Raw genomic sequence first — 25,070 nt, forward strand, 5'->3', positions numbered from 1 at the left:
CACCATATTACAACAACAAAAACAACAACATACCCAATGTAATCCACCATATTACAACAACATAGCCCAATGTAATCCACCATATTACGACAACAAAAACATGCATCTTAACTCATTAAGATTCTCATATATTCAAAATATTGGGCAGTTTTCATTTTCTGCTTCATTTTGTCTATGTGAATCTTGATGGTGATGCACTAGCAAGCAACAACTATATGTTTGGGCTGAGCTACTGTATTAGATATAACTTTGCTGGCATGCTCAATCACTCGAGTATGTCGTCAGTTCATGCACGATTAACCCATCCTTCAAAAAAGGGGAAGAAATTCCTGCTCTACAGCGGAGCAAGAAATTCTAACAAAGAAATTCAAACGAGTGCAAGAATATCACACTTGAAATTCAAAAGAATCAAGCTATAGGTAGAAACAAACAACAGATAACAACAACAATAAGCCTATCACAAAGTAGAACTACACCCGCCCTATCCGAAACAACAAACATAACCAAAACTTTATGTTTTAAAACACAACAACAACAATATCATGAAAAGAATACACTTCAAATAATAAAAACAATAGACTATAAAACTAATGTAAATAGACACTCTGCTGTAAAGTAATGTCAAGAAAACAGCTATAAAAAACTAATATCCACTCGGTATCCCAAAAGTCACATCTACTACATTCCGTTGAAAAATGGAAATGTTCACTAAAGTTTTGAGAATTACATTACAATTAAGTTAAAAGATCCCCAAAGTCTATAAGTTTAACCATCCATGATGGAAATTTCTTGCAATAAAGTTCGAGCACGTGCCAAAAGAGGTCATAATCAAGGAAGAACAGATGGTATATATCAGTATCCATCTTTCTTTCGCTTCCCTATAAAACTTTTTTCAGCATCTGTTTACTTCAATCCTTAGCTCCATCTGCAGTTTGTGAAGCATTCCCTGCCAAAACCGTAAGATGTAATAGATCAAAATAACAGGTTTTTGTCCTTTGAAATGATGAATGCAAGAAGAATTTATATTATTTAAACGGTATAAATGATGAATGCAGGCCACACACACAAAGAAAATTACTTATTTACCTCCCGAGAGTGCTGGACTGAAAATTTCTTGCATGACTTTATCGTATACTTGATCTTTTTCTTCGAATATTCTCAAGGCTTTTTGATGGAGTTGCTTTAGTTCTTGATTCACTGCCAAGGCTCTCTGCATCCGGCGGTCAAAGTATCTATCCATTTCATAGTATACAGCGGCCCACGCTGCGCATAACATCTAAGGAAAAAGAAAACCATACCAGCCCTTGTAACACAGTTCACTAAATGTTGTTGCTTGCTAAACTTCTATGTTGCTAGGACTCTTCAAATTTGTTGCCGCATCCCTGTCAGATTCTCCAAAATGCACTATTTTTGGAGTATCCGACACAATCATGTCAGACATTTTTGAAGAGTCCGAGCAACATAGCTAAACTTTGAAAGTAAACGTCAACGACAAATTAATTCTGAATACCACACAATGACTGAGATCATTGGCAGCTGTTTCTATTGCCTTCTCCTCACCAACAGCTGCATCGTGGTATCTCTGAATTGCAGAAAAAGAGATAGCAAGTGTTAATAGTCAGCTCGTCGTCCAAGGGACCATCTGCAAATTAATTCATTTACCTGACCCATTTTGACGATGGTCTGCCTGAATTTAGGGTACGAGGCACCACCTTTTTTCAGGCTATAAGCTAAAGGCCTTGCTATGGTCTCCACCGTAGCATCATAAAGATTGCCGAGTACTGGCATGATGACAAATAGATGAGTGCAAGCGAGATCGTTGTGAAACAGAATGTGCCAAACAGTTCAAAATCCATATGATTAACCCCCACATAAATGAACTAATTGTTGCACTTAAAGCAATCTAAAAAGACAGATTCCTACCAAACACCACTCCAATAGTACTCATTCATTTTAGGTATCGAACTCCATGATTTATATCATCATTTATCAAATAATTCTCATGAATCATGAAGCATATATATGTGAATAATCCACTCTAACAATCTAAAACAAATAAATACGTGTAAATTACTAGAGAACACGTGTCAAAAGAACTAGTGAAATCCCATGGATCTATTGCTGGTGGTGGGAGGTGGCAGGCAGATATCCTGTGGATTTAGTCGAAGTGCACGAAAGTTGTTCCAAACACCACGGTTATAAAAAAAACTAGTGCGCAAGAGTATTCCAACGCACTACACGTCAGAAGATATTTCTGAATTCTATCCCGCTAGACAACCAATTACCTATATATATACGAACAACTCGAAATGGCTACAACTCAAAGCACATAGGTTATATATGCTTATGAGCTGATATATTGTCATACTACCATCATACAAATATTAAGAAGTACCCGAGATTGACAATAACCACTTAAATTCCATCGGGGACTATAATACACCTAAGGGGAAAAAATCATTTCATTCTTTTCAAATAAACGTAAACTGTGCAAAAGTTTCAAGTAAAACTTTAAAGACATAAGATAAAAGGAAAAGACTTACTACTCATGATGATGTTGACACTTGTTCCAGAGATGGAGTAACCTACAATTCAACATAAGATTGTGAAAAGGGTTTAGGGTCTTCAAAAAAAAAAAAAAACATTAATTATATCAGAAAAAAGGGGTTTAGGGTTTGAAATTCTAATAACCTGTTATTAATCTCAAATAACAAACTTTAACTTGTATAAATAAGCAAAATGAAAGGGGGAAACGCCGCTCGCAATTTGCAAAATAATACTTAGTAATGTACTAAGGGATCGTTTGGTAGAGTTTATAACACTAATGCAAAATAAGATTGTATAAAGCAATGTTCGAACATGTATAAGGCAACAAATAAAGTCTGCGAAGGGATAATAATATGCAATTGCTAAAAGATTCTAATTTTTGGTTGAAGAGATTGTAACCCAAATTTTGTTGATCCGATCCTGAAAAGTTTTCGATGTCATTCAAGTTTGTGATTTTTTGTGGCCCAATTTTGGAGCCCACCACTGATCTCGTGGCCCGATTCCGGAGCCCAACACTGATCCCGTTCGGGTGCGGGGGATGGACCTATATGTTTTTGGACTTAGGATCTATTTGTACACACGTATTATATAAGTGCTTTTGGGGGGTATTTCATATAGTTTTATATACATGAAATTGAGATTATTGTCCACACCTTGTATTCGTCTTCTTCATAGTGAATTTCCTCTGCCTCTGTCCGTGATTTTTCCCGCAAGGGTTTCCACGTAAAATCTGTGTGTGTCATTATTATTTTTTGTTTATGGTTTGCTTATTTTGTCCGTATAATCTTTTCAAATATCTTCAAAATTCTTTCAATCCACAAGGCATGCATGCATCTGAAAGGTCAGCATACAACACTCAAAAAAAAAAAAAGTTTTAATTGATAAAGTCCTTTTCTAATATTGATTTATATTTTTCTTATGTTTGGCCTAGCAATCGCAAACTTTGCATAATTATGTCAGAAGTTTGACTTAATCTTTTAAAATTTTTGATATTTTTTGTCTGAAGTTTGTAGTCAGTCCCAAACAATTGTTCAAGTTTGGTGTCTCACTCATGTATGATACTTTCCATAGGATGGGCCTCTTAGGTGTTTTCATATGTTATAGTAGTACACAACAAGGAAAACACGTAGTATTTCTACGATTACTTCTTTAACTCTTTTCATCTTTTTTTTTTTTTTGGTTTCCAGGTGTCCGGTATTCACATTGAAGTCCGACTAATTCGGATTCGTGCCGGATAGAGCCCCATTTGGGGGTAGCGCTCCCAACAGAGTTTTCTCCATGCCCAGGATCGAATCCTCGACCTTTAGTTAAGGGTGGAGCAGCTCCATCCGCTGCACCACAACCAATGTTGGTTACTTTCATCATTATTATTTACATTAAATTCTAGTTTGTGCAATAAGATTTTGAGGAACTAAAAGTCTTACTTTGTAGGGTTATGGCGAGGGACGGACCCACATGTATCGGTGGGGTGCACGTACACTTATTAACGTCGAAAAAAATTGTGTATATATGTATATATACCTTAAAAAATTGGGATATATTTAATAGTGCACTCTTAAATGAATGGTGGTGCATGCGCTGGTTGAAACTAGCCCTTTCATCCACACAGCTAGGGAGCGATCCCCGATTCATACAACGCCCTTAAGTTTTTATTTTCAACGCTTCAAATTTAAAGGCTTATTATAAAATTTACCGATTCATACAAAACCTTAAATTTTTATTTTCAATACTTCAAATTTAAAGACTTATTACAAAATTTATAACAACAAAATTGTGGGAATAGAGATTTGAACTGGCAACCAATCCATAAGGAGAACCCTACCATTGAGCTACCACAACTAATTGTTCATAAATGTTATAAGTAAACTTCATATTATATGAAAGTAAAGTTATTATCTTAAAATTCTTATTTGTTCTATATATTTATTTTTTCAGTATTGTTCATGTCTTTAGCGACTAATTGAATATGATAATATTCCTCAATCGATACCAAAAAAAATTTTAACGTCTTAAGATAATATTGGTGCTCCACAATATTATCAAAAGCAATAAGCGTAAAAAAACTTCAAGGTTTATTGTGTTTAAGCACAAAATACAAATAAAGCGTGAGATTTAACGAAAATAGGCATAAAGGTAGAAAAAATATAAATATATGTCTAGTCCAAGACTAATAATATAAGCATGAATGACAAATATATGACCCAAAAAAAAAAATTTTGATAAAGTGAAATATTAATTGTTTAGTGTTCGTATCCTCAGAAAGCCTCATTGACAAGGGAAAATATGTATCAGAAATTAGAACCTAAGCTGCACATTAAGCGAGGCTAGCGCTCAACACATTTTGAGTCTTACTTTGAGGCTTATGTGCATCTTTGACAATACTGATGCACCCACAAACTTCAAATCTTGAATTCACCTATGGCTATAGTATAAATTTTGTATTCTTCATATAGATTGTTATTGTGGATTCTATCATTACGTTTTGTTCTCTTAATTTAGTGCTCATTATTATTTTTTTGTTAAGCTACTAATAATAGGATCAACAGATAATTCCTGGAGAAATTTACGAGACGAATACTAGGAATAAAACGTGGTTTAAGAGGAGAAGGATACGTTTGCAGACGAATTTACGGCTAGGATAGAGATATACCTAATTTGGCCTTATTAAATTACATACAGGAAGACAGGGGCGGATTCAGGATTTTCAGTAAGGGAGTTCAATAGTACATATACGGACTAGTCGAAAGGGGTTCAGCCTCTATTATTTAAACATAAAAAAAAAAAATTATCATGTAAAAATAGTATAATTTTCCGACGAAGGAGATTCGGATGAACCCCTTGAAATACATGTACATCCGCCACTGCATGATGAAGATAGATTAGTTCAATTATCCTCACTCAATGATATAGTTAGAAGATTAATTTAGCTAGGCGGTTAAAAAATATGAGAGCTCATGCCCATAATATCGAAATTGTGATTCAACAATTCAATAGATAGATATCTTAAATAAGTTTATCATCTATATAAAGATATGAAAAAATTATGCAAGTATCAAAAAATAAATAAGAAACAAGAATATTTTATTGATAAAGAATATAAGTATAATTTTATTCCTTCGTTGATTTTCTTTCTGAAGTTTCTCGAACCTCTCTCCGAAATATCCCAAATTTTCATGTTTTGAGGATCATTAGTAACGTATTTCTCGAATATAAAATAATCTTTGTGAATATCCAGAATTTATGAATATTCGAGATGACTCTTTTCTCTAATATAGAATAATCTTTGTGAATATCCAGAATTTATGAATATTCGAGAGGGCTCTTTAAAAAAATATGCTATCCGAAATAAACGTGATTTCGGATTTAGGTAGAATAGTCTCCAAATCGAAATTTAGAGAGGATTAACCTCTAAGAACCTAAATGAAATTAGATTCTTCTCATAGAGTCTACAAAATTTTGATGTCTACAGATATTTCGAGACAGAACTATTAAACTAGATGCCTTTACCTTCCACCAACATAAAATCATAAACATTAAGGTCTCGTCTGGTGCACAAGAGATAAGAGAGAACTAATTTTAAGATTGATTTTAGAATGAGTTCAATTCTTGTTTAATTGAAATAATTTATTTGAAATTTATATTGAGCGTGAATAAGTTATCTGAAGCAACTTGTTCCTCACCAAACAAGCCTTACGAATAAACTATAATTAGATAAAGACATTAATTTTAAAGTGATAAATGCTAAAGACATGAGTATGAGTACTCCAAAAAGACTTACAACTCATGACGTTGATAGTCCAGAAGCTTGTTCCATAAATAGAATAATCTACAATAACAGTGAAAATGTTAAAGAGCCTTCAATATTCTCAAATGGTAATAAAATATTCTCTCCGCCTCACATTGAAATGACATATTGATTAAGAAAAATAATTAATAACATAGTTAGTTTATCATAATATCTCTATTAAATAATGTTTACATTTTAATTTGAAGAAAAAATAATTAACGCAAAAAGTCAAAATATTAAAAAAAATAAAAATTATCTCTTCCAAGTAAAATAAGAAATTAAATCAGAATATTTGGGATAAATTACCCGTCCCAAATTACACTGAATAATTTGAGACGGACGAAGTAAAAGATCACACTGAATAGAGAAGTATTCTGCATTCTGCTCAAACATCAACAACGTATTTTGATACTCATGACAAATAAATTAAGAGACAAAAAATTTTCACCTTTTTTTTTTATACTTTTACCCCCAACAATCACTATAAAAATGATTTCAATGATTATAAAATTTATACAATAATTATAAAAGTTGTTCGATAAATATGTAAAGTTATTGATTTAAACTCAGGGCAGAGTCACCTCGAGCAAAGGTGGACAAATACATAGTATTTATCTACCAAATATTTTATATGATGAATATAAATTAAGTATTAATCATTAGAGTTTATATTTGACTTTTTTTAATATGTTTGAAGATAAAATTTACACATATTTTACAAAATTTCGGATTCGCCACTACTTACACCACAATCCAATATGTACACAGGAATCAGCTGAAAGGCAGCTCCATTCAGTTAATCAGCGACTAGCAAAACAGAAAAATTGCATATAAAGTTTGCTTTCGCGCAACTTGATTAATTTTACTCTACGTGATGTCTATCTATTACCTTTCGTCACGTCAGCAATAGGTATTAGGTAACTCTCAGAAGTATTAGATAACTTTTTTCACGTCAGCAATAGGTATTAGGTAACTCTCAGAGGTATTAGATAACTCTGTCCGTAATATGGGCGAGATGGCAGATCGTTTCTTCCCAAACACCATGCCTAGTTTCATAGATGAAGCTACAGTTAACCAATCGTTGGTTGAAGGAGAAAAAGATGTATTGTCGGAGCTTGTATATTTGCCATATGGAGCCCTTTGTGAGAAGCTCAAAAGGGTTGCTTTGAACCTCAAACAAACGGTACTCACTTTTCTCTAACTCTTGCTTTTTCGGGTCACCCGAATATAAACTGCCTGCCTACCAGCTGTTTGTGTAAATTCCTTCCATGTTACTTGTCCACTTTATTTTTTACATGCCTCTTGAGAAATCATGAAAAAAAAAATGAAGTAGCTTTACTAATTTACCACTTAAAGAGACTTTTTTTGTAACTTTAGAAATTTGTTCACACTTCCAAAAATGAACTAATTGTGAGGGTTAAATGGAAAAAATATACGTAATTGATTTTCTCATGATTATGTAAATTGACAAGTAGGGTGGGAGTATTATCGTGCACTAGTTGTAGTATGGTAGCGTAGGGTCTGGCAGTAATTTCTCCTCCTTGTTGTTTAGTATTTTTTATGGTAGATTCTGCATTGTACCATGTTGCCATATTATCTTCAATATGTTTCTCTTCTAGATTATTTGTCTTTGTTTTCGTTTATTTTTTATGGCAGATTTTGCATTGTATCGTGTTTCCATATTATCTTCAACATGTTCTCTTTCTTTGTACGAGTCTAGCAATAGATATTTGTCTTTGTTTTTGTTTATTTTCTATGGTAGATTCTGCGTGTTGACATATTATCTTGAATGTGCTCTCTTTCTTTGTACCTGGATGGATTTGCTACACTTGAGTCGAGGGTCTTTCGAAAACAACCTCTCTACCCCTCGAGGTAGTGGTAAGGTGTGCATACACTTTATCCTCCCAAACCTCACTTGTGGGATTTTACTGGGTATGTTGTTGTTGTTGCTGACAGGTAATTTGGAACAATTATTTTACGTAATACGGGCAATTAATATGAGACGCGGAGAATATGCATTTTAACTATCTTACCCTTATTTTATCTTAGTTTTCTTAAATGACAACTATTTTGGATCTATCTATTTTTAGCAAGGACGCCGACTAATTTTTTTTCGTTTGACTTTCTAATTTTGTTTCTGTCATGAATTATGATTCAGATTGTAAAGGAGACATGGGTATCTAAAGGGGGACGTATTAGTGACTATACAATGTACACTGGAGCTTTGGGAACTGCTTTTTTGTTATTTAAAGCTTACCAAGTTACTCGTAACAAGAATGATCTTGCTGTTTGTTCTGATATTATCAAGGCTTGCGACTCTGCTTCCCGTGGTTCCGGGTACCCTCACTCTTCTGCAAGATTAGCGTTTGATTTAGACAGTTGTAGAGACTCTTTAATAGTATTATTTTGCTTTCCTATGATTTGAGCTTTGTCTTGTCAAGGAAACATGAGAACTTTTTTGGTTTATGAACATATCTTGTAGTGTAATTAGCCTGCATGGGAAGTCAATCTTAATTGCCGATAACTCATTTGGCTGATATCTAGTACTTTTGTAATAAGTCATTGATATACAAGTAGACATATAGCTCATTTTACAGAGTTCTAGATATGTTGACTATTAGGAAGAGCCATTATCTCTTTGTTTATTCAGTTCTTTGTTTGAATTTTAAGTTAAATTTTCCGACATTTTGATGAATTTTACTATCTTGTTGTCTCACAAGTTTTATAGAGAAAATTCACTTGTGATTCACTAGTCCTTCTATTGATTAAGAGGATTTTAGCTTCTCTCTTCTTCTGTTTAGTCTTTTGGTTATTGATTTGGCCAACTTGTTGGTGTTCTGCATTTTTTTCTTTCCTCTTTAGTCATTTTGATTGGATTAATAGAAATTTCAAGTCACCACTAGTCACATGTTCCGAGCAGGCGATCCAACCAAAGTTTCTGATCCATGATCTCCCCACATAGAAACATCTTTTAGGTAAAATACATGAGGAAAGTTGAACTCTAAATTTTTGTATAATTGCAGGCGTGTGACTTTCATATGTGGTCAGGCTGGTGTTTATTCACTTGGTGCGGTTGTGGCCAAACACAGTGGGGATGAACAATTGTGTGACCGCTATCTGACAAAATTCAAAGAGGTTCTTTTTCATTGCTTCACGAGAGAATTTCTTCCTTTGATGGCAATAGTCTCTTCATTATCTACCTATAAATGCAGATTGAGCTTCCTAAAGATCTTCCAAATGAGTTGTTGTATGGGAGAGCTGGTTTCTTGTGGGCATGTTCGTTCTTAAACAAAAATATTGGTAGAGACACAATATCTCCAGCCCAAATTGTAAGAAACTTCACAAATTCATTCACCTTTGACGTCTTGTGCCCCACTATGAATGGGATCGTACTATCTTTTCATTTTATTTTTTTTGCAGCGAGCAGTTGTTGCCGAGGTTATGAAGTCCGGACGAAAAATGGGGAAAGGAAGATGTTCTCTGATGTATGAATGGCATGGAAAAAGATACTGGGGTGCTGCTCACGGGCTAGCTGGGATAATGCATGCACTTATGGACATGGAACTGAAAGCAGACGAGGCCGAGGATGTGAAGGCCACACTGCGTTACATGATCCGAAATCGTTTTCCCAGTGGAAATTACCCCTCAAGTGAAGGAAGTGAATCGGATCGACTTGTGCATTGGTGCCACGGTGCTCCAGGTGTTGCCCTTACTCTAATCAAAGCAGCTAAGGTATGGAGTAATCTTGATACCCCTTTTCAAAAACTTGCAGTAATAGACTAATCTTGATGATAGTTTCTAATAGTTACTGTAATTCATCAATCGTCATCCTCCATGAGAAGAAATCTCACTGTGAGCCTGGAAGGGCTTTCCGATATGTCATTGCACATTGGTTCCCACTTGGAGTACTAGAGTTTTTCATGGGCCTTTTAATATAGCTACCCCATATCATCATGATCCTTTGATCCCCTTCAGCAATCATCGGACCATCTGCTCAGCCTTTGTCATATATTTTCAGGTTTTCAGTAGTGACGAGTTTCTGCAGGCAGCTGTAGAAGCAGCCGAGGTGGTTTGGAATCGGGGCTTACTCAAACGCGTTGGAATTTGTCATGGTGTTAGTGGGAACTCTTATGTATTTCTTTCACTATATCGCTTGACAGGTAAAGTTGAGTACCTGTACAAGGCAAAGGCCTTCGCGTGCTTTCTGCATGCCAAAGCTCAAACACTTATATCAGAGGGAGTTATGCACGGAGGTGATCGTCCATACTCACTGTTTGAAGGAATCGGAGGAATGGCTTATCTCTTTCTCGACATGATAGAACCAATGGAGACGAGGTTTCCTGCTTATGAACTCTAGTTTGTTGCATACACAATATGCTGTAGATTGTAGAATCAACTATGTAAATCTTGTACGTGAGGTGGATGTATTTACCATAAATAATGTAGAACCAACTTATCTCTACGAGGTAGCGGTAATGTCTGAGTGACACTCTACCACCCCCAGACGTTACCGTGCGATTATACTAGGTTTGTTATTGTGTTGTAATCAGCTTGTGTTTTCTATTTCCTTTCTCACATATCGTCTCTTTACCAAACTTATAAGGCAGAAACTGAACTTAAATAGCTAGTAGCTGCACCCAACTCCAGAGAAAAACCAAAAATAGCATAAATTAAAAAAATTGCACCTCTGAATGTGGGTTCATGTTAACTCTTGTTTTATTCACTAGTTCCTGTTAAATCTAATCACTGGGATTTTTAAATATTTAAATTAAATATGCTCACTTTTGAATATTACACCATGGGGTGAAATTTTTTTACACAAATAAGTTAAATTCTATAAAACATTTTTTGACATGGTTATAATAAAGTGAATTTGAAATCATGAGTTTTCAAGTTCAAATCTTGATAGATGCAAAAAATACTAAATGATTTGTTATCACCTATCTTAATATTGATAAATCTCTTATAAAATTAATCGAGTTGAAGACTGAATACCAGATTATAAAAAGAAAAAGTAGCGGTGTGTTCTTGTTACTTCTTGTACTTATCCTACTACTACTAGCTTCTACCAGCATCCCAGAAAAAGTCGATGATCTCATAATCCAGATAACTCTAAAGATCTCTATATATATGTTCTATTTGATACTACCACTTTACACAAGTGTCACCAAATTAGACAGAAAACACACACACACACAAAGAAAAAAGGTGAAAGATGGCAGAACGTTACTACCCAAATGAAATGCCAGACCTTACAGTTCAAGAATTGGTTCCTGAAAATGCAAAAGACTCACTCATCAAACTTCTTTCTCTTCCTTATGACACTATTGGTCAAAGGCTCAAGCAAGATGCAATCAACCTCAAAGATGAAGTATTCTTTTATTTCTTCTATTTGTCTTATTGTTTCTTTTATGGAGTTTTGCATATATGAGTAGTTTATTTGGACACCACACCACTATTTAATTTGTACCTAAGTTGTTAAACATTTATGCTTTATCTATTCACGTGTTTGAATAAAATAGCTCATAGTTTCTATGCTGAAGGTATCTCTTGTGAGAATTGGATCGTACGTAATGTTAAAACTACATTTGAACAATATATATATATATATGTCGTTCGTTGATGCAGTAATACAAAGTGTTTTATTTCAGCGCAATAAAACATATCGCGTACTGAAATTCATGAGTTCAATCATATGTACATGGACTTCACTTCAATCATATGAACATATGGCGTATTGAAGTTCATGAGCTCAAATCGTAACTTTCGATAAAAAATAAAAATAAAAATGCTGAACTTCAGCTATATGAAATTTCATATTTTAGATTCTGTAGTGTCTAAACTTGTAAACTTTTACACACTATGGATGCAACTTAATTGTGCCTCAAATTGGATATTCGTGCACTTTTGGACATTGATTTTAAGGAAAAATTACATCAAATCACTAATAATTTTACTATATTATACTCACATAATATTCCATATCTTTTATTTAGATACATCTGATCTCATATTTTGTATTTTGTATATATCCAGAAAGTAATGTATCCATAGAAACTTTATTTGTGTGTGAGATGATGTATCATGAGTTAACTTATGTATCCTGAATTAGTTATGTATCAACAACTCAATATACCAACAAAATAAGTCAATATATCCGGCTAGCAATTTTTTGAGCTAGCAATATATCCGGCTAGTGGTGTATCTGGCTAGCAATTTTCTGGAATTTTGTGTAGTATTGAAAAGAGCTCTCGGAGCGAGTAATTAGCTCGTGGATTTATGTTGTTTATACTAATTTTTATGTGTTATTCCTAAGGTTGTGAGGGAGACATGGGGAGCAAAAGGAAGACGTGTATATGACTATAGACTATACACTGGAACTTTAGGGACTGCATATTTACTATTCAAATCATACCAAGTTACTCGAAACAACGATGATCTTGCACTTTGCTCTGAAATTATTCAGGCCTGTGATGCTGCTTGTGATGGATCAGGGTACGTTATGCTCTATTCGACATTTTAAGCTTTAACTAAAACCGCAAACAAGAGTATGCTCTTTTCGACATTTTAAGCTTTAACTAAAACCGCAAACAAGGACGATCAATAATTTTTAAGTTATTACTGTTTAACTCTTACTCTGTCCCAAAATAATTGTCATATTTTTGCTTTCATGAGTCGATTCGACTTATTTTCGAAGTTATATTGAAACTTGTATATTTAAAGAACATACAAAAGTACTACAAGTTAATCTTTTTCTAATATTCATATGGTAGTAACATACAATCTCAAAATATTGATCGAAGTGTATGTAATTTGATCCTCGAGAAGCTAAATGGCACAAGTATTTTGGGATGGAGGAAATATTATGTTAGCGAAAAACTTAAATCGTCTATGAATTTTTTAAAAAATTAATTATCTATATAGATCACTAACAATATTCAGAAATGAAAATATGCAGACCACCTACATTTATAGGGGGGCATGCAGGTATTTATGCTCTTGGTGCTGTTGCTGCTAAGAACATTGGTGATGATCAGTTATGTCAACAATATCTGACCAAATTCAAGGAGGTATCAAAACCTTTTCTCCTCTTTGCTTTCCTCATGAGAATATGATTCAATTATTTTTCTTAGTTCGAGGTGAATCTAGGATTTAATGTCTACAATATCTTAAAATGTGTAATGCGAGTGTAGTTTTGGACCCTGGACCCTGGACCCGCAGAGTATCTTATTGATGATGTGTGTAACTTAAAAACTCCACTAGTACATATTATATACTCGTATATGTATGTTCCATGTAAAAATACTGGTTTCGAGCGATTAATTTTTGTCAAGTGATTGTTTTGTAGATTAAACTTCCAATAGATCTTGGAGATGACTTGTTCTATGGAAGAGCAGGGTACTTATGGGCATGTTCTTTCTTAAATAAACATCTTGGCAAAGGCACAATATCTATATCCCAAATGGTAAACAAGTTTATTACCAAATTTAACTCCTAAATGTGTTAGTTAAGAGTAAAGGCATTAGTAATAAATTGGTATTCAAATTTTTTGTTCACAGAGAGCAATTGTGAATGAACTCATCAAGTCAGGTAGAAAACTGTCGAAATTAGAGAACTTGAAATCTCCTCTAATGTACGAGTCGAGGGGGAAAAGGTACTGGGGAGCAGCTCATGGATTAGCTGGAGTTGTTAATGCTCTACTGGACATGGAACTGAAAGAAGATGAGATTGAAGATGTTAAAGGGACATTAAGGTACATGATCAAGAATCGATTTTCTAGTGGAAATTATCGTATAAGTGAACGAGATGAATCGGATGTTCTTGTCCATTGGTGTCATGGTGCTCCTGGTGTTGCTCTTACCCTTGCAAAAGCAGCTAAGGTGAGTGTTATTGTTATTGTTTTTTGATAATTGTTGTGGTGTCCGAATCAGTTTATGCACCTAGACTACTTACATAGGGTGTTAGCTACGAGCATATAGTTGCTAACACCGTATCTATTCCTTGTTCTTTTACTTTCAAGTATAACGACTGCATATGCTCACAAGGGCGGTTCCAAGGGTTGCGCTAGGTTGACATCTAGCGTAAAACTTGTTTAACTCGCAGGAAGCCTCATAATAATATATGAATCGACCTTAAATGGAACAGTGAGGACTCATACAATCGTTTTTAACTTGAACTTATTCAGGTTTTTGGTGACGAGGAGTTTCTGGAAGCAGCCAGAGAAGCCGAGGAGGTAGTGTGGAAACGAGGCTTGCTCAAGCGAATCGGGATATGTCATGGAATAAGTGGCAATGCCTATGTTTTTCTTTCACTTTACAGGCTAACAGGCAAAGAAGAGTACTTGTACAAGTCAAAAGCATTTGCTTGTTTTCTACATGATAGAGCTCATACTTTTATCAGTGAGGGTATTATGCACAAAGGTGATCATCCTTTCTCCTTGTTTGAAGGCATTGCAGGAATGGCTCATCTATTTCTGGATATCCTCGAGCCGTCGGAGTCGAGGTTCCCTGCTTATGAACTCTAGAGCCTTTAACCAAACAAGAAACAGTGTAAGATTTGTATCTGAATATGTGTGGTTGGTCTTCTGGTGTTTCTGTCAAGTGTGTCAGACAGAGAGGAAAAGGATGTTATTGTGATCTTGATCATGTAAGATATTGTCTTTCTTTCTGTTAACAACTTTATTCCTTTTGTACGTTTTTCTTTTGATATTTGCATCATGCTTTGTACCTAGTTAAGAGATGGTCTTTTCTTTGGGGTCCATTTTAATCAATTAAAGTCAGTCCCATCATAGTACAAGTCTGTCTCATCAAAGTACATAGACATAAACAGAGAAAAAGGGTGGGCGGAGAGTTGTTGAGCTGTGATGGATAAGTTCCTTCGCTCTTAATTAAAGATTAAACAGAAATACCAAACACCGAGTAAGAGATCATACCGAACACATGGTCTTAAACCAGATACCGAACACCAATTTTGTTACCGAGTGAGAAATCAAGAACACGAACAATGACTGTACAGAAATATAACGTGCACTTGTCAATAGATGAACAAGAAACAGTGACTAGAGCAATTGATTAACGTGGAGATCAAGGGACATTTTGTATACACAGTAAGCTCTAAATGAATCTCAAAGAATTTCATTTCATTTTTCAATAAACACCTTCACAATTTGTCTCAACTCTACAATTGCCGATTACAGAAAAACCATCGGTTTCTAACCAAGGTGTAACCCTATCTCTTCTTTTTTTTTTCTTTTTTGGCTTCTATATTATCCCCATATGCTGATAAATCTACTATTTCCCAACCCCAATCGTGTCCCCTTCACAATGCCTAATCAGGCAGAGACTCCTATTTTAGTCCCAGATCATCCACTGGCACTAAGCACAAGAACAAAGAAAAATCACTAATATTACAAATCTCACCAATATCTGTACAAAATTCGAGTGTAGCGTGGAATCACGATCAAATCAACGGTCCGAGGCTTCCCCTGTATGGTACTCTATATCCTGATTGGCAGTCCAAAATTTTGGAAAGTCCTGATTTCTCCTCTTCGGCCTGCAGTTACAATGACCAAACCCCAGGCGGACTTGGACTGGTTTAAACTGTTGGAGTAGTCAGCACTAGCATCTACACTGACACGAGGGCTACGATTTTTCGTAGCAAACAAGAGTTTTTCCTCGGGCCATGTTGCTGAGAATTTATCAAAGAAGTAGCTGTTCATGGCACTACTTAAAGTCCCATGAAGAGGACTGTTACTACAGCCAGATACCAGAGGTGAGCACTCGGTGTCGTTCTCTTCAATGGGTGTAGGCGGATGGTTGGCAGTGGAAACGTCATCGAGATGATCAGCATGCCCATTTTGTTCCGCTAACGGAGAATCGGGAGATCTCCAATTATTGGATATGCCAGGCCAAGGAATAGCCATTGAAACATCTTGACAATGGAAATGCTCATACGACTGTGTAATGGTAACACCCCTATTCCTGCTTGGACGCGAATCACCTTCATGTTTCCAGATATAGACGTGCGAGTCCTCACTGGCACAGACCACATATCTACCATCAGCAGTCACAGAGGCAGAGATTTGGCTGTTTGTATTGCGAAAACCTGTCATAGTTGGTGCTAACTCAATACCAGAGTATCAGGAAAAAGAAATTAAAGCTGAAACAAACATCTCACAATTCTGCTATATATAAGAGACCAGGGATTTGGTTACTGAAAGTTTATCAACTCAGTTTCAAGGAACATCAGAATACAGCACAAAATAATGGTTCGAAACTGTTACCACTCCGCCAATTGTTGCTCGTGTATATTACAAAGTGCTCCGAAAGACTCAGATGGAAGAAATCCAGGAAACTTTACCAGTCAGGTCCCGAGCAATTTCAAAAACCAATATTCCTTTTGATAAGTTTTAAACAATTAACAGTAATCATTTCTACGAAGTTTCAAATTTGAGCCCAATTCGTACTCATAGTATCTCCAACCAAATCCAATATTTAAAACAGGTAAAGATCAATAAATTCGCCTTCTTGTGCCAACATCTCCATACTAAATTTGGAAATTCTGCCGCAAGTGGTTCTGACAACTTTCTGTTTCACTTTGAAGCAAAAGCATTTAGACTTGCAGAGTGTTTCATAACTGTCCTACATAGTTTAGTCCTTGAGTTATTAAATCGTGTACATCTTCCCAATCCAATGAACTAGTGTATTAACTATTAACTTCCATTATTAATTAATTAATATTTATCTTCTACAACATCCATTATTTATGTAATAGATAGTCTCTTCAACATAAAGCAACAATTGATCAGCAACTAACCAGAGCTTTATAAGGTAATTATAGCAGTCTCAATGTACCTTTGAACTTGTGAACAACATCAGCACCATCAACCACCCGGATTCTCGAGTCTGCAGATGTTATAAGCACTTCTGATGTACTCCCAGGCACAAACTGTAGATTGAAATTTATCAGCAACCAAGGAATTCGCGAAGGTCATAAAGTAAATTTATCCAGACAAAAGCTACTATTCCATCTGTTTCACATTAACGCCCTACTTGCTATTTGAAGCTAGCCAGGACCTAGCTGCTTAAAGGTTATTAAATATGTGTGGATACACACATTGCCTCCAGTTAACATGGGAGGGGAAAGCATTTTTGAGTTTTGGAACAACTATACTTGGAGAAAAAAGAGGTACTAAAGATCAAGTGAGGCAAAAACCAGTGCCTCTAACGGCAATCAATTAAGATTTACCTGGAAACCAGTAATTTTCTTCTGGTGAGCCTTCTTCTTCTTATTCTGCAGATTGATTTGAGCTTTCTGCTGCAGTTTATTATCTGAACAGAGAGAGGCACAAAATATCAGCATGCATCATGCTTATATTTCCTCTACTAGAGAAGGATGAGAAAGGAGGGGGAACAAGGAAACATGAGGGACAAGAAGTCAAACCTGATGTGTTGTATTGACGACAATTCCCCTTGTATGAACCAACAAATGCACCCTTCAAACAACAGCTAAAAATTTAGCAACTAAAGTTGGAAGGATCCAAATCCTAAGCGTTTATCATCTACCCATTGGTCCAACCTAACACCACAGTGAGCACTATGTTTAACAGTCTCACCTGACCATCTGGTGTATAGCAAGCAGCAGTGACCATCTCATGCAGATCATTCCAATCAACAACTTGCCTCTCCGGAATGCTCCATATGCGAACCTTAGCATCTAGGGATCCACTGATAAAGTATCTATCATCAACAGGGTTAAACTGGATGCAGGTTACTGTGCCAAAGAAAACAAGTCAAGAGCACACTGCAATCAGTCAATTAGTGAAAAAGTTCCAGCTAACTTTTAAGTAATTTCTAGGTCATTATTGTTCTTACTGAATTCTTAACAAAAAATGGTATTCATATTCATTAGACCTAAAAACGGCTCCCCGTTCGGAGCAAAGGGGTGAAAAAAATAAGAGCTCCAGTCAATAGACATACCATAATCACTATGTGAGAAGACTTTTAAACAAGATTTGCTAGACAAATGCCAAAGCCGCACTGTTTTGTCCATTGACGATGAAAGCAGATGCTGTGGAAGGTGATAGAATGTATCAGAGAAAAAGTACAATAATTAGCTCATTAATCCAAAGCACATAATGGCATGTGACTCCAACAACCCAAATTTTAGAAAGCAACATGGACAAATGTTTCAAGGGTTCACACTCATCAAAAAAAATCAAGAGTCATCAAATAAAACCATTAAATTATGCAACTTTAACGAATCATCATTTTAAATAACTGTGCAACTTTAAAGAACCACCCAGGATCTAAAACCCTAAAATGTCATCGGTACTGCCATCTGGATAATATTTTTCTCAGAACCGAGGAAGAAAGTGGCGCAAAGTAAGTGATTGTGCTCTATCATTCTAAATCTACCAGATTTCTCCATACAATTTACTCCCTCCGTTTCAAAAAGAATGACCTACTTTCCTTTTTAGTCCGTTTCAAAAAGAATGACCCCTTTCCCTTTTTAGCAACTTTTTAATTATAACTTTCCACATGGCATGTTTAAGACCACAAGATTGAAGGGCATTTTGGTACATTTGACATATCTTTAATTTAACACCACAAGATTCAAAAGTCTTCTTTATTTTCTTAAACTTTGTGCCAACTCAAACTAGGTCATTCTTTTTTAAACGGAGGGAGTAATTTAAATGATGCAAGCTAATTTAGGCACCAAAAAAGATGAACACAAGACACAAAGCATGAGCCAAAGATGAGCACAAGCCACAAAAGTGCTAAATGACAGTTAATTAGGGAAAGCTTAACACGAGATACTGTATAACGGGATAGAATCAAGCATCGTTGGTCTGCTATTTGGTATCAATCTATTACAAATGAGTGAGACAAAGCAACTACAATAAAAGATAGCAGCACTTTCTCCCTCTCCAACTAAAGGGTTAAGAGATAAGAAGCAGAACTTCTACTCATTAACAAGCTCAGATAGCTCCAGGCAAATTAGAGTGATATCCAGTGTCGAGTCCTGCCACTGTCTATCATCTTATAAAGAAATTAAATGACTCTTCATTTCATCTTCTTGTATACTCACACACGAAAGTAACTCCATGATATCATTCTGTTAGAAGAGATGAAGAACCAATCCTCGTATACCTCCAGCAAATTTTCATATTAAAGTAAGAATTGTTGCATAGTACTATGTCCACTTTGACAGAAATCTATTGTTCAGCATACCGCTCAAACCCTTAATTGTCTCTTAACCTGAACCGGTGGCAAATGGATTGCAAGTTTTAGTCAAATTTACTGGTTCTCAGGGGAAAAGGAGGTAAGTGGAAGATGACAAGATATTGATTGATAAAATAGAAACAAGCTGACATCTGACAAAAAGAATAATCTTTATTGTGTTTGAATTGGAAAATCAGCTTCCACTTCTCATCTATTACAAGCCATCTACTCCTACAGACTTACTGTTCAAATATGCTGTCATTTGGTAAGTAGTAGTCAACAATATTTGATAAGGTACATGTAACTTCGCATGGCATATTCATATTGGTGAAATGTTTAGCATCAAGGAATGTAAAGAACGCTTAATTCTTTTGTAGGGTTCAAAAAGAGTTCAATGTAAAAATAAAGAGTGCCAGCTAACCTGAGACTTGGACCATGAGAGGTCCAGCACATCATCTACATGCCCTTGAAATGAAGCGATGGGCTTTTCTGAAAGTGCAAAGACAGTCTCCGGTACCAAAACATGGTCAAAACTCCCTGATTTTCGACTTATAGACAACCTTCCTCTTCTTTTCTTCTCTGGGTGGCCATCACTTGATGAAATTGTAGTTGGCTCTGGAGATCCATTCGCCAAAAGCAAGAGATTTAAATTCCCGTCTTCTGGTTTATCCAGTAATAGGTCACCCTTCCTCTCTGATTCAGTAACCTGCCAGACATGTATTACACAGTCCTCACCAGCACTAGCGAGATACTTCCCGTCCAAACTAAATTTGATGGTCCAAATAGCACCATTATGTGCCGGTATCTCTTGGCTCTTATACAGTGCTGTAAGTTCTTTGCAGGACTTCCCATACTGCCGAACACGTACTCTTTCAGGCCCATGAAAAGAAGCATCCTGACTATCATCCGTAGCCGAGCTTGACCTTCTGCCACCCTTCTCAGATGATGTATCCCTGTCATCACTGCTCCGCCGCTCCTTATAACCTGTCATAGCACCAGCCACATTTTTTATACTCTTCAACCAACTTCCCCTCTTCTTCGACTTGGATCCAGTTTCACCATCCTCATTTGTATTACAATCCAAACTATCCTTATTCCCATCCTCTACATTCTGCCTTCTCATCAGTTCTTGAACAATTGGTGAAGTCCCAACACACATCTCAAACTCTTCCATGGTCAACTGCCTTCCTGTACCCACTTCCTTGACTTTATTCAACGTCCCATCTTCCTTAGCTTCCTTAACAACAAACTCCTTCCCATCATCAAGACTCTTTATTGTGCACACCTGCTCTTCAATTCCAAGATCCCCATTCGACTCCAACCCTTCCTCCACCCCATTATTTGCCAGTACCGGCAACAAATTACATGTCCCATTGGTGGAATCAGTCCTCATCTTCCCTGTAGGTGGCTTCCTCGGGGATCCATTGCCATTATGCAATAGATCCTCGCAGAAACTTTTACTACGATTCCGATAATTATGTACAACTATACCTTCAACCCCATTTGCCATATTTACTTGTACGGATGAAACGGAAGTAGAATTCAATGAAATAACTTTGGTGTTTTTATGAGAACAAGAACAATTAGACGAATTTCGATCACCATCCGATTTTGATCGAACAATACTACTAGTTTTGGAATTAATACTATTACAAATACCCTCACCTCCAGCAACTGAACACTTCAGATGATTCTCTGAAACCGATCTGCCAAAAATCTCACCTCTATCGCCAGCATCATAGTCAGCAGCAGCAGACTGAGATAATGAAGGTCTATGGCGAATGAGAGACGGGTCACGGGCAAGACCCATCTGACTAAGGAGTCGAATACGTCGTTCTTCAACTGAGGAAGGTTCAGAGATCCACACATCATAGTTATTCGATACACCTTTAGGGAACCGGGGAACCGGAAGTGGGTTAGGAACATCATAACTAGGGGAACCCAAATCTTCTTCTTCGTTATCAGAAGAAGGAGAGGAAGAACAAGAAGTGTTAGTAGAAGAAAGTAACCGGTCAAAAGAGTCGTGAAATCGCTCGTCCTCTTCGCGTTCTTCTTCTTCTTCGGCCCTAGTTTTGCTCATCGTCTTGCTGCAGACATTCCCATCTGGGTAATGAAAATGGCCCACAAATACCCCCAGCTTAATCAAACTGGGGGTTTCGCTTACAAATTCAAATCCTATGACGAGTATAGACTATTTTCCTTCACACAAACATATAATCAAACATTTGGTGTGCGTTCTTGAAAAATGGGGAGATCGGCCAGTACTGAAATGGGGGGTTTTCAGTTTTCTGGGAAATGAAAATGCCCAACTGGGGATTTGAATTCCAAATACTACGACGAAATACCGTATTTCCTTCAGACAAACAATTAATCAAACAACTTGTGTGCGTTCTTGAAAAATGGGAAAATGAGCAACAATTATACCCAGCTGAATCCAAACTGTGGGATCCTGTACTTAACTTCACACAAACAATTTATCAAACAGCTGGTGTGCGTTTCAGGAAAATGAGGAGATCGGACAACCTTAAAATGACCATGACCCACAATAACGGCCAGCTTAATCAAACTAGACGTTTCAATTTCAAACACAAATCCTATGACGTGTACTGTATTTTTCTTCACACAGACAGTTAATCAAACATCTAGTCTGCGTTCTTGAAAAGAGGGGGATCGGCGACAGCTGAAAATGGGGTTTTTGAGTATTGTTCAGATCTGCTGATGGGTTGAACAGAGGGTTAAAGAAGAAGAAAGGGATGGAAAGAGGAGGAAGAAGAAGAAGAAGGAGAAGATGTCGTGTGGTGAGTTGTGAAGTAGTAGCTGTGTTTGTTAAGGGCTACTAAAACAGATGTACAGTATTTTTTATTTGTGAGTAAAACTATGCCGGAAAACATAGTATAGTAGTAAATTTTTCCTTTTATTGGTTGTGTGTTTTTGGAGGAAAACAAATGGTTAGTTGATAATGGATAATGCTAGTTAATTTTGTTTTTATAATTGTGGTGTTCGGTTTAGCTTAGTATGCATCTTGATTAATTTCACGAGATATGTATCACCTTCCACCTGATGTTCGTGATATCTGGTTCAACTTGTTATGTCACAAGTAATTCTATGAGATGCATGTCATCTTCCGTCAGCAACATCTTCACGTAACTCTGTCCACTACGGTGTCCGATCCAGTTTGCGTGCACTTTGATTAATCTACAAGATTACATGTCATCTCCCGCCATCACAAGTTCAGGTAATTCTGTTCATTAAGGTGTCTGGACCAATTTGCACGCACCTCAAATAATTACACGAGATACTTGTTCTCTCGCGCCATCAACAAGTTCAAGTAACTCTATCCATCGAGGTTATAAGAGATATGAAAAAAATTATCTAGCATTTTGTTTATGCTGGAATTTGAATTTGAGACTTTAGGGTGTTCAGTTCACCTCATTGACCGCTAGGTCACACATTTGGATATGTTTGTAGTGCATTACTATTAAGAGGTCATTTTGTATCGACTTGGGTTGTGATGGGATAGTCGAGGTTCATCCATCTTTAATCCGAAGTCTCAAGTTCAAGTCATAGAAATAGTGAAAAACATATTGGGAGTGTTGTCCCTAAAATGCGTCTTGCAATATGTTATTCGAGTTTACTCGAGCTCCAATATGGATACGAGACATTGGATGGAAAACTAAAAAAAAAAAAAACAAGATCATTTTGTTGGTCCCATATTGCCATCGGTGGGCTAAAGGGTCTTCGATCTCCTTACATAATCTTGGACAATCCTCCCCGCATGAGCTGACTTTTGAGATTGAGTTATCTCCGAGATCCATTTCTTTATTATGGTATCAAAGTCAAACTCACCCAATTCATTGTTTCAGATGTTGGGTTCCCCGTCTTATATTTCCACACGCCAGATGATCAGTCCTGGACGTGCGGGGAGTATTAAAGACCGGTGTTGTTAAAGTCCCAGGTTAAAAGGTCTTTGGTCTCTTTATATGATCTTGGACAATCCTCCTTTCGTGAATTAATTTTTGAGGTTGAGTTAGTCTCGAGATCCATTTCTTTATCACTTTGTGCGTAGCTTATAGGTCTAAGATTATAATTATTGAACTAATTTAATCTTTAATCTAGACCTAAGTATGAGATATGGTCACCTTATCCCATCCCATGAACCAAACCACTCCTTGACACTCTATTCGCTCAAGCTTTGACTTTCTTCCACCTCCTATTTCTTGTAAGATATTGCAACTTATATTTACTTTGTTTTAATTAAACAACATTAAAAAAAAAAATCTCATAAATATGACATTTGAATGAGCTCCCACATCTTAATTTTGCCCCTCGAAACTTGAACAAATGAAAAGCTTCAACATAAATCTTTATTTTTGTCCAAACAACTAAAAAGAGAATAACATTTGTCTATTGAAAGTCAAATAAGAACGAAAGAACATTAGGTATTTTTCTCATGCGTGAATCATGGCTAATTAAACGCTTGATAAATTTTAATAAAGATTTTCAAATGTTTCTTTTCCCCTCACATTCTTTTTTCTTTTTCGATTTCTCCTGATGAATATTCTTATTAAAACCCTATCAAATTCACATTTGTGTTGTAAACGTGTTAGTTTTCCTAACAAAGAGACCTCATAAATAGGGTTTGAACTCGAAATATCTACTCAAAGATGATGAAATATTTATCGTTACACATTAAAAGTAAGTTGAGGTTTGATGTATGTGAGTTTATTTTCTTTTTACTGTCATTTCTTATTCTTAGTTTGTACTCCATGTATTAGATTCTATACAGAGCGTAAAGGCAAAGTAAAAAAAAAAAAAAGACAGAAGGGAAAATCTGGTTATATTTGCATGTTTACCTAACTAAAGGAATATACTAAAGGTTCATGTTAATTAAAATTTAAAATCTGTTCTTAACAAGAATATTATTAAGGGGTTCATATAGATAGATTCAACAAGATACTAAATTACTAGCAATAAATAAAAGTTTTGGATAAAATTAATAAAGAGATATGCTCATGGGATCTCAAATACTTCGTTCACTTTTACTTATCACGTTTCATTTTCTGAGAATCAAATTTGCATGGTTTTTTATCAACACTTTAAATGTATCTTTTTTATTATATTTATATAAGAAGAATTGAAATTTATTGTACTTTTTATATAATTTTAAATGTCTAAATCTTAAGATGTTAATGTAATCTAGTTTAGTTTAGCTTCAAAAATATAGTTAAATTGACTAAACGTGATAAGTAAAAGTGAATGAAGTAAGTAAATTTTATTTCCAAATCAAAATTTACGTCCATGTGCATGAAAAACCCATAAACTACAAATTTGTTTTTATAAGTTTGGAATCTCAGATTTTCCACTAGGACTAAACTATATTAACAATCGTTTAATGCTTTGAAAGGACAATTCTTCATTGTGATCTCATTGTTTTGTTTTCTTCACTAAATAACTATATATTCATGAATATATATATATATGAATTAGTGGCTGATAATCTGTCAATAGGAGGA

At 35.7% G+C, this 25,070-nt stretch overlaps 4 protein-coding genes across 4 annotated transcripts; 2 read left to right on the forward strand and 2 right to left on the reverse strand.

The window, feature by feature from the left end:
• Positions 1–609: 609 nt before the first annotated feature.
• On the reverse strand, positions 610–2,628 carry LOC107877402. The gene is made up of 5 exons (XM_016724052.2): positions 2,544–2,628; positions 1,663–1,781; positions 1,511–1,582; positions 1,087–1,276; positions 610–946 (listed from the first exon to the last, which is right to left on the reverse strand). The coding sequence occupies exons 1-5, from the start codon at positions 2,548–2,550 to the stop codon at positions 909–911; spliced, it is 426 nt and encodes a 141-aa protein (XP_016579538.2). The 5' UTR covers positions 2,551–2,628; the 3' UTR covers positions 610–908.
• Positions 2,629–6,715: 4,087 nt separating this feature from the next.
• LOC107878677 (lanC-like protein GCR2) lies at positions 6,716–10,909 on the forward strand. Its single transcript, XM_016725757.2, has 6 exons — positions 6,716–7,517; positions 8,493–8,671; positions 9,358–9,469; positions 9,547–9,663; positions 9,755–10,066; positions 10,353–10,909. Exons 1-6 carry the CDS (start codon positions 7,341–7,343, stop codon positions 10,689–10,691), a joined length of 1,236 nt encoding a protein of 411 aa, XP_016581243.2. The 5' UTR covers positions 6,716–7,340; the 3' UTR covers positions 10,692–10,909.
• A 470-nt stretch (positions 10,910–11,379) lies between these two features.
• On the forward strand, positions 11,380–15,026 carry LOC107878680 (lanC-like protein GCR2). Its single transcript, XM_016725759.2, has 6 exons — positions 11,380–11,705; positions 12,651–12,829; positions 13,293–13,404; positions 13,683–13,799; positions 13,894–14,214; positions 14,520–15,026. Exons 1-6 carry the CDS (start codon positions 11,550–11,552, stop codon positions 14,856–14,858), a joined length of 1,224 nt encoding a protein of 407 aa, XP_016581245.1. The 5' UTR covers positions 11,380–11,549; the 3' UTR covers positions 14,859–15,026.
• Positions 15,027–15,446: 420 nt separating this feature from the next.
• On the reverse strand, positions 15,447–22,518 carry LOC107878679. The gene is made up of 7 exons (XM_016725758.2): positions 19,979–22,518; positions 18,313–18,403; positions 17,949–18,106; positions 17,777–17,828; positions 17,582–17,664; positions 17,188–17,281; positions 15,447–16,438 (listed from the first exon to the last, which is right to left on the reverse strand). The coding sequence occupies exons 1-7, from the start codon at positions 21,635–21,637 to the stop codon at positions 15,831–15,833; spliced, it is 2,745 nt and encodes a 914-aa protein (XP_016581244.2). The 5' UTR covers positions 21,638–22,518; the 3' UTR covers positions 15,447–15,830.
• Between the last annotated feature and the right edge of the window lie 2,552 nt (positions 22,519–25,070).

This window comes from Capsicum annuum, chromosome 7, assembly GCF_002878395.1.
Source record: "Capsicum annuum cultivar UCD-10X-F1 chromosome 7, UCD10Xv1.1, whole genome shotgun sequence".
Taxonomy (NCBI): Eukaryota; Viridiplantae; Streptophyta; class Magnoliopsida; order Solanales; family Solanaceae; genus Capsicum; species Capsicum annuum.

Excerpts from the sequence above, each read along its gene's own strand:
- LOC107877402 (XM_016724052.2), bottom strand. Across the intron at positions 1,277-1,510 it reads ATGATCTCAGTCATTGTGTG|ATGTTATGCGCAGCGTGGGC; the intron begins GTATTCAGAATT and ends CTTTTTCCTTAG. Across the intron at positions 947-1,086 it reads CAGTCCAGCACTCTCGGGAG|GGAATGCTTCACAAACTGCA; the intron begins GTAAATAAGTAA and ends CGGTTTTGGCAG.
- LOC107878677 (XM_016725757.2), top strand. The coding sequence starts at position 7,341 with ATGGGCGAGATGGCAGATCGTTTCTTCCCAAACACCATGCCTAGTTTC. Across the intron at positions 8,672-9,357 it reads TCTGCTTCCCGTGGTTCCGG|GCGTGTGACTTTCATATGTG; the intron begins GTACCCTCACTC and ends GTATAATTGCAG. Across the intron at positions 9,664-9,754 it reads CAATATCTCCAGCCCAAATT|CGAGCAGTTGTTGCCGAGGT; the intron begins GTAAGAAACTTC and ends TTTTTTTTGCAG.
- LOC107878680 (XM_016725759.2), top strand. The coding sequence starts at position 11,550 with ATGGCAGAACGTTACTACCCAAATGAAATGCCAGACCTTACAGTTCAA. Across the intron at positions 11,706-12,650 it reads CAATCAACCTCAAAGATGAA|GTTGTGAGGGAGACATGGGG; the intron begins GTATTCTTTTAT and ends GTTATTCCTAAG. Across the intron at positions 13,800-13,893 it reads CAATATCTATATCCCAAATG|AGAGCAATTGTGAATGAACT; the intron begins GTAAACAAGTTT and ends TTTTGTTCACAG.
- LOC107878679 (XM_016725758.2), bottom strand. The coding sequence starts at position 21,637 with ATGAGCAAAACTAGGGCCGAAGAAGAAGAAGAACGCGAAGAGGACGAG. Across the intron at positions 18,404-19,978 it reads TCTCATGGTCCAAGTCTCAG|CATCTGCTTTCATCGTCAAT; the intron begins GTTAGCTGGCAC and ends CACCTTCCACAG. Across the intron at positions 17,282-17,581 it reads AGAAAATTACTGGTTTCCAG|TTTGTGCCTGGGAGTACATC; the intron begins GTAAATCTTAAT and ends TTCAATCTACAG.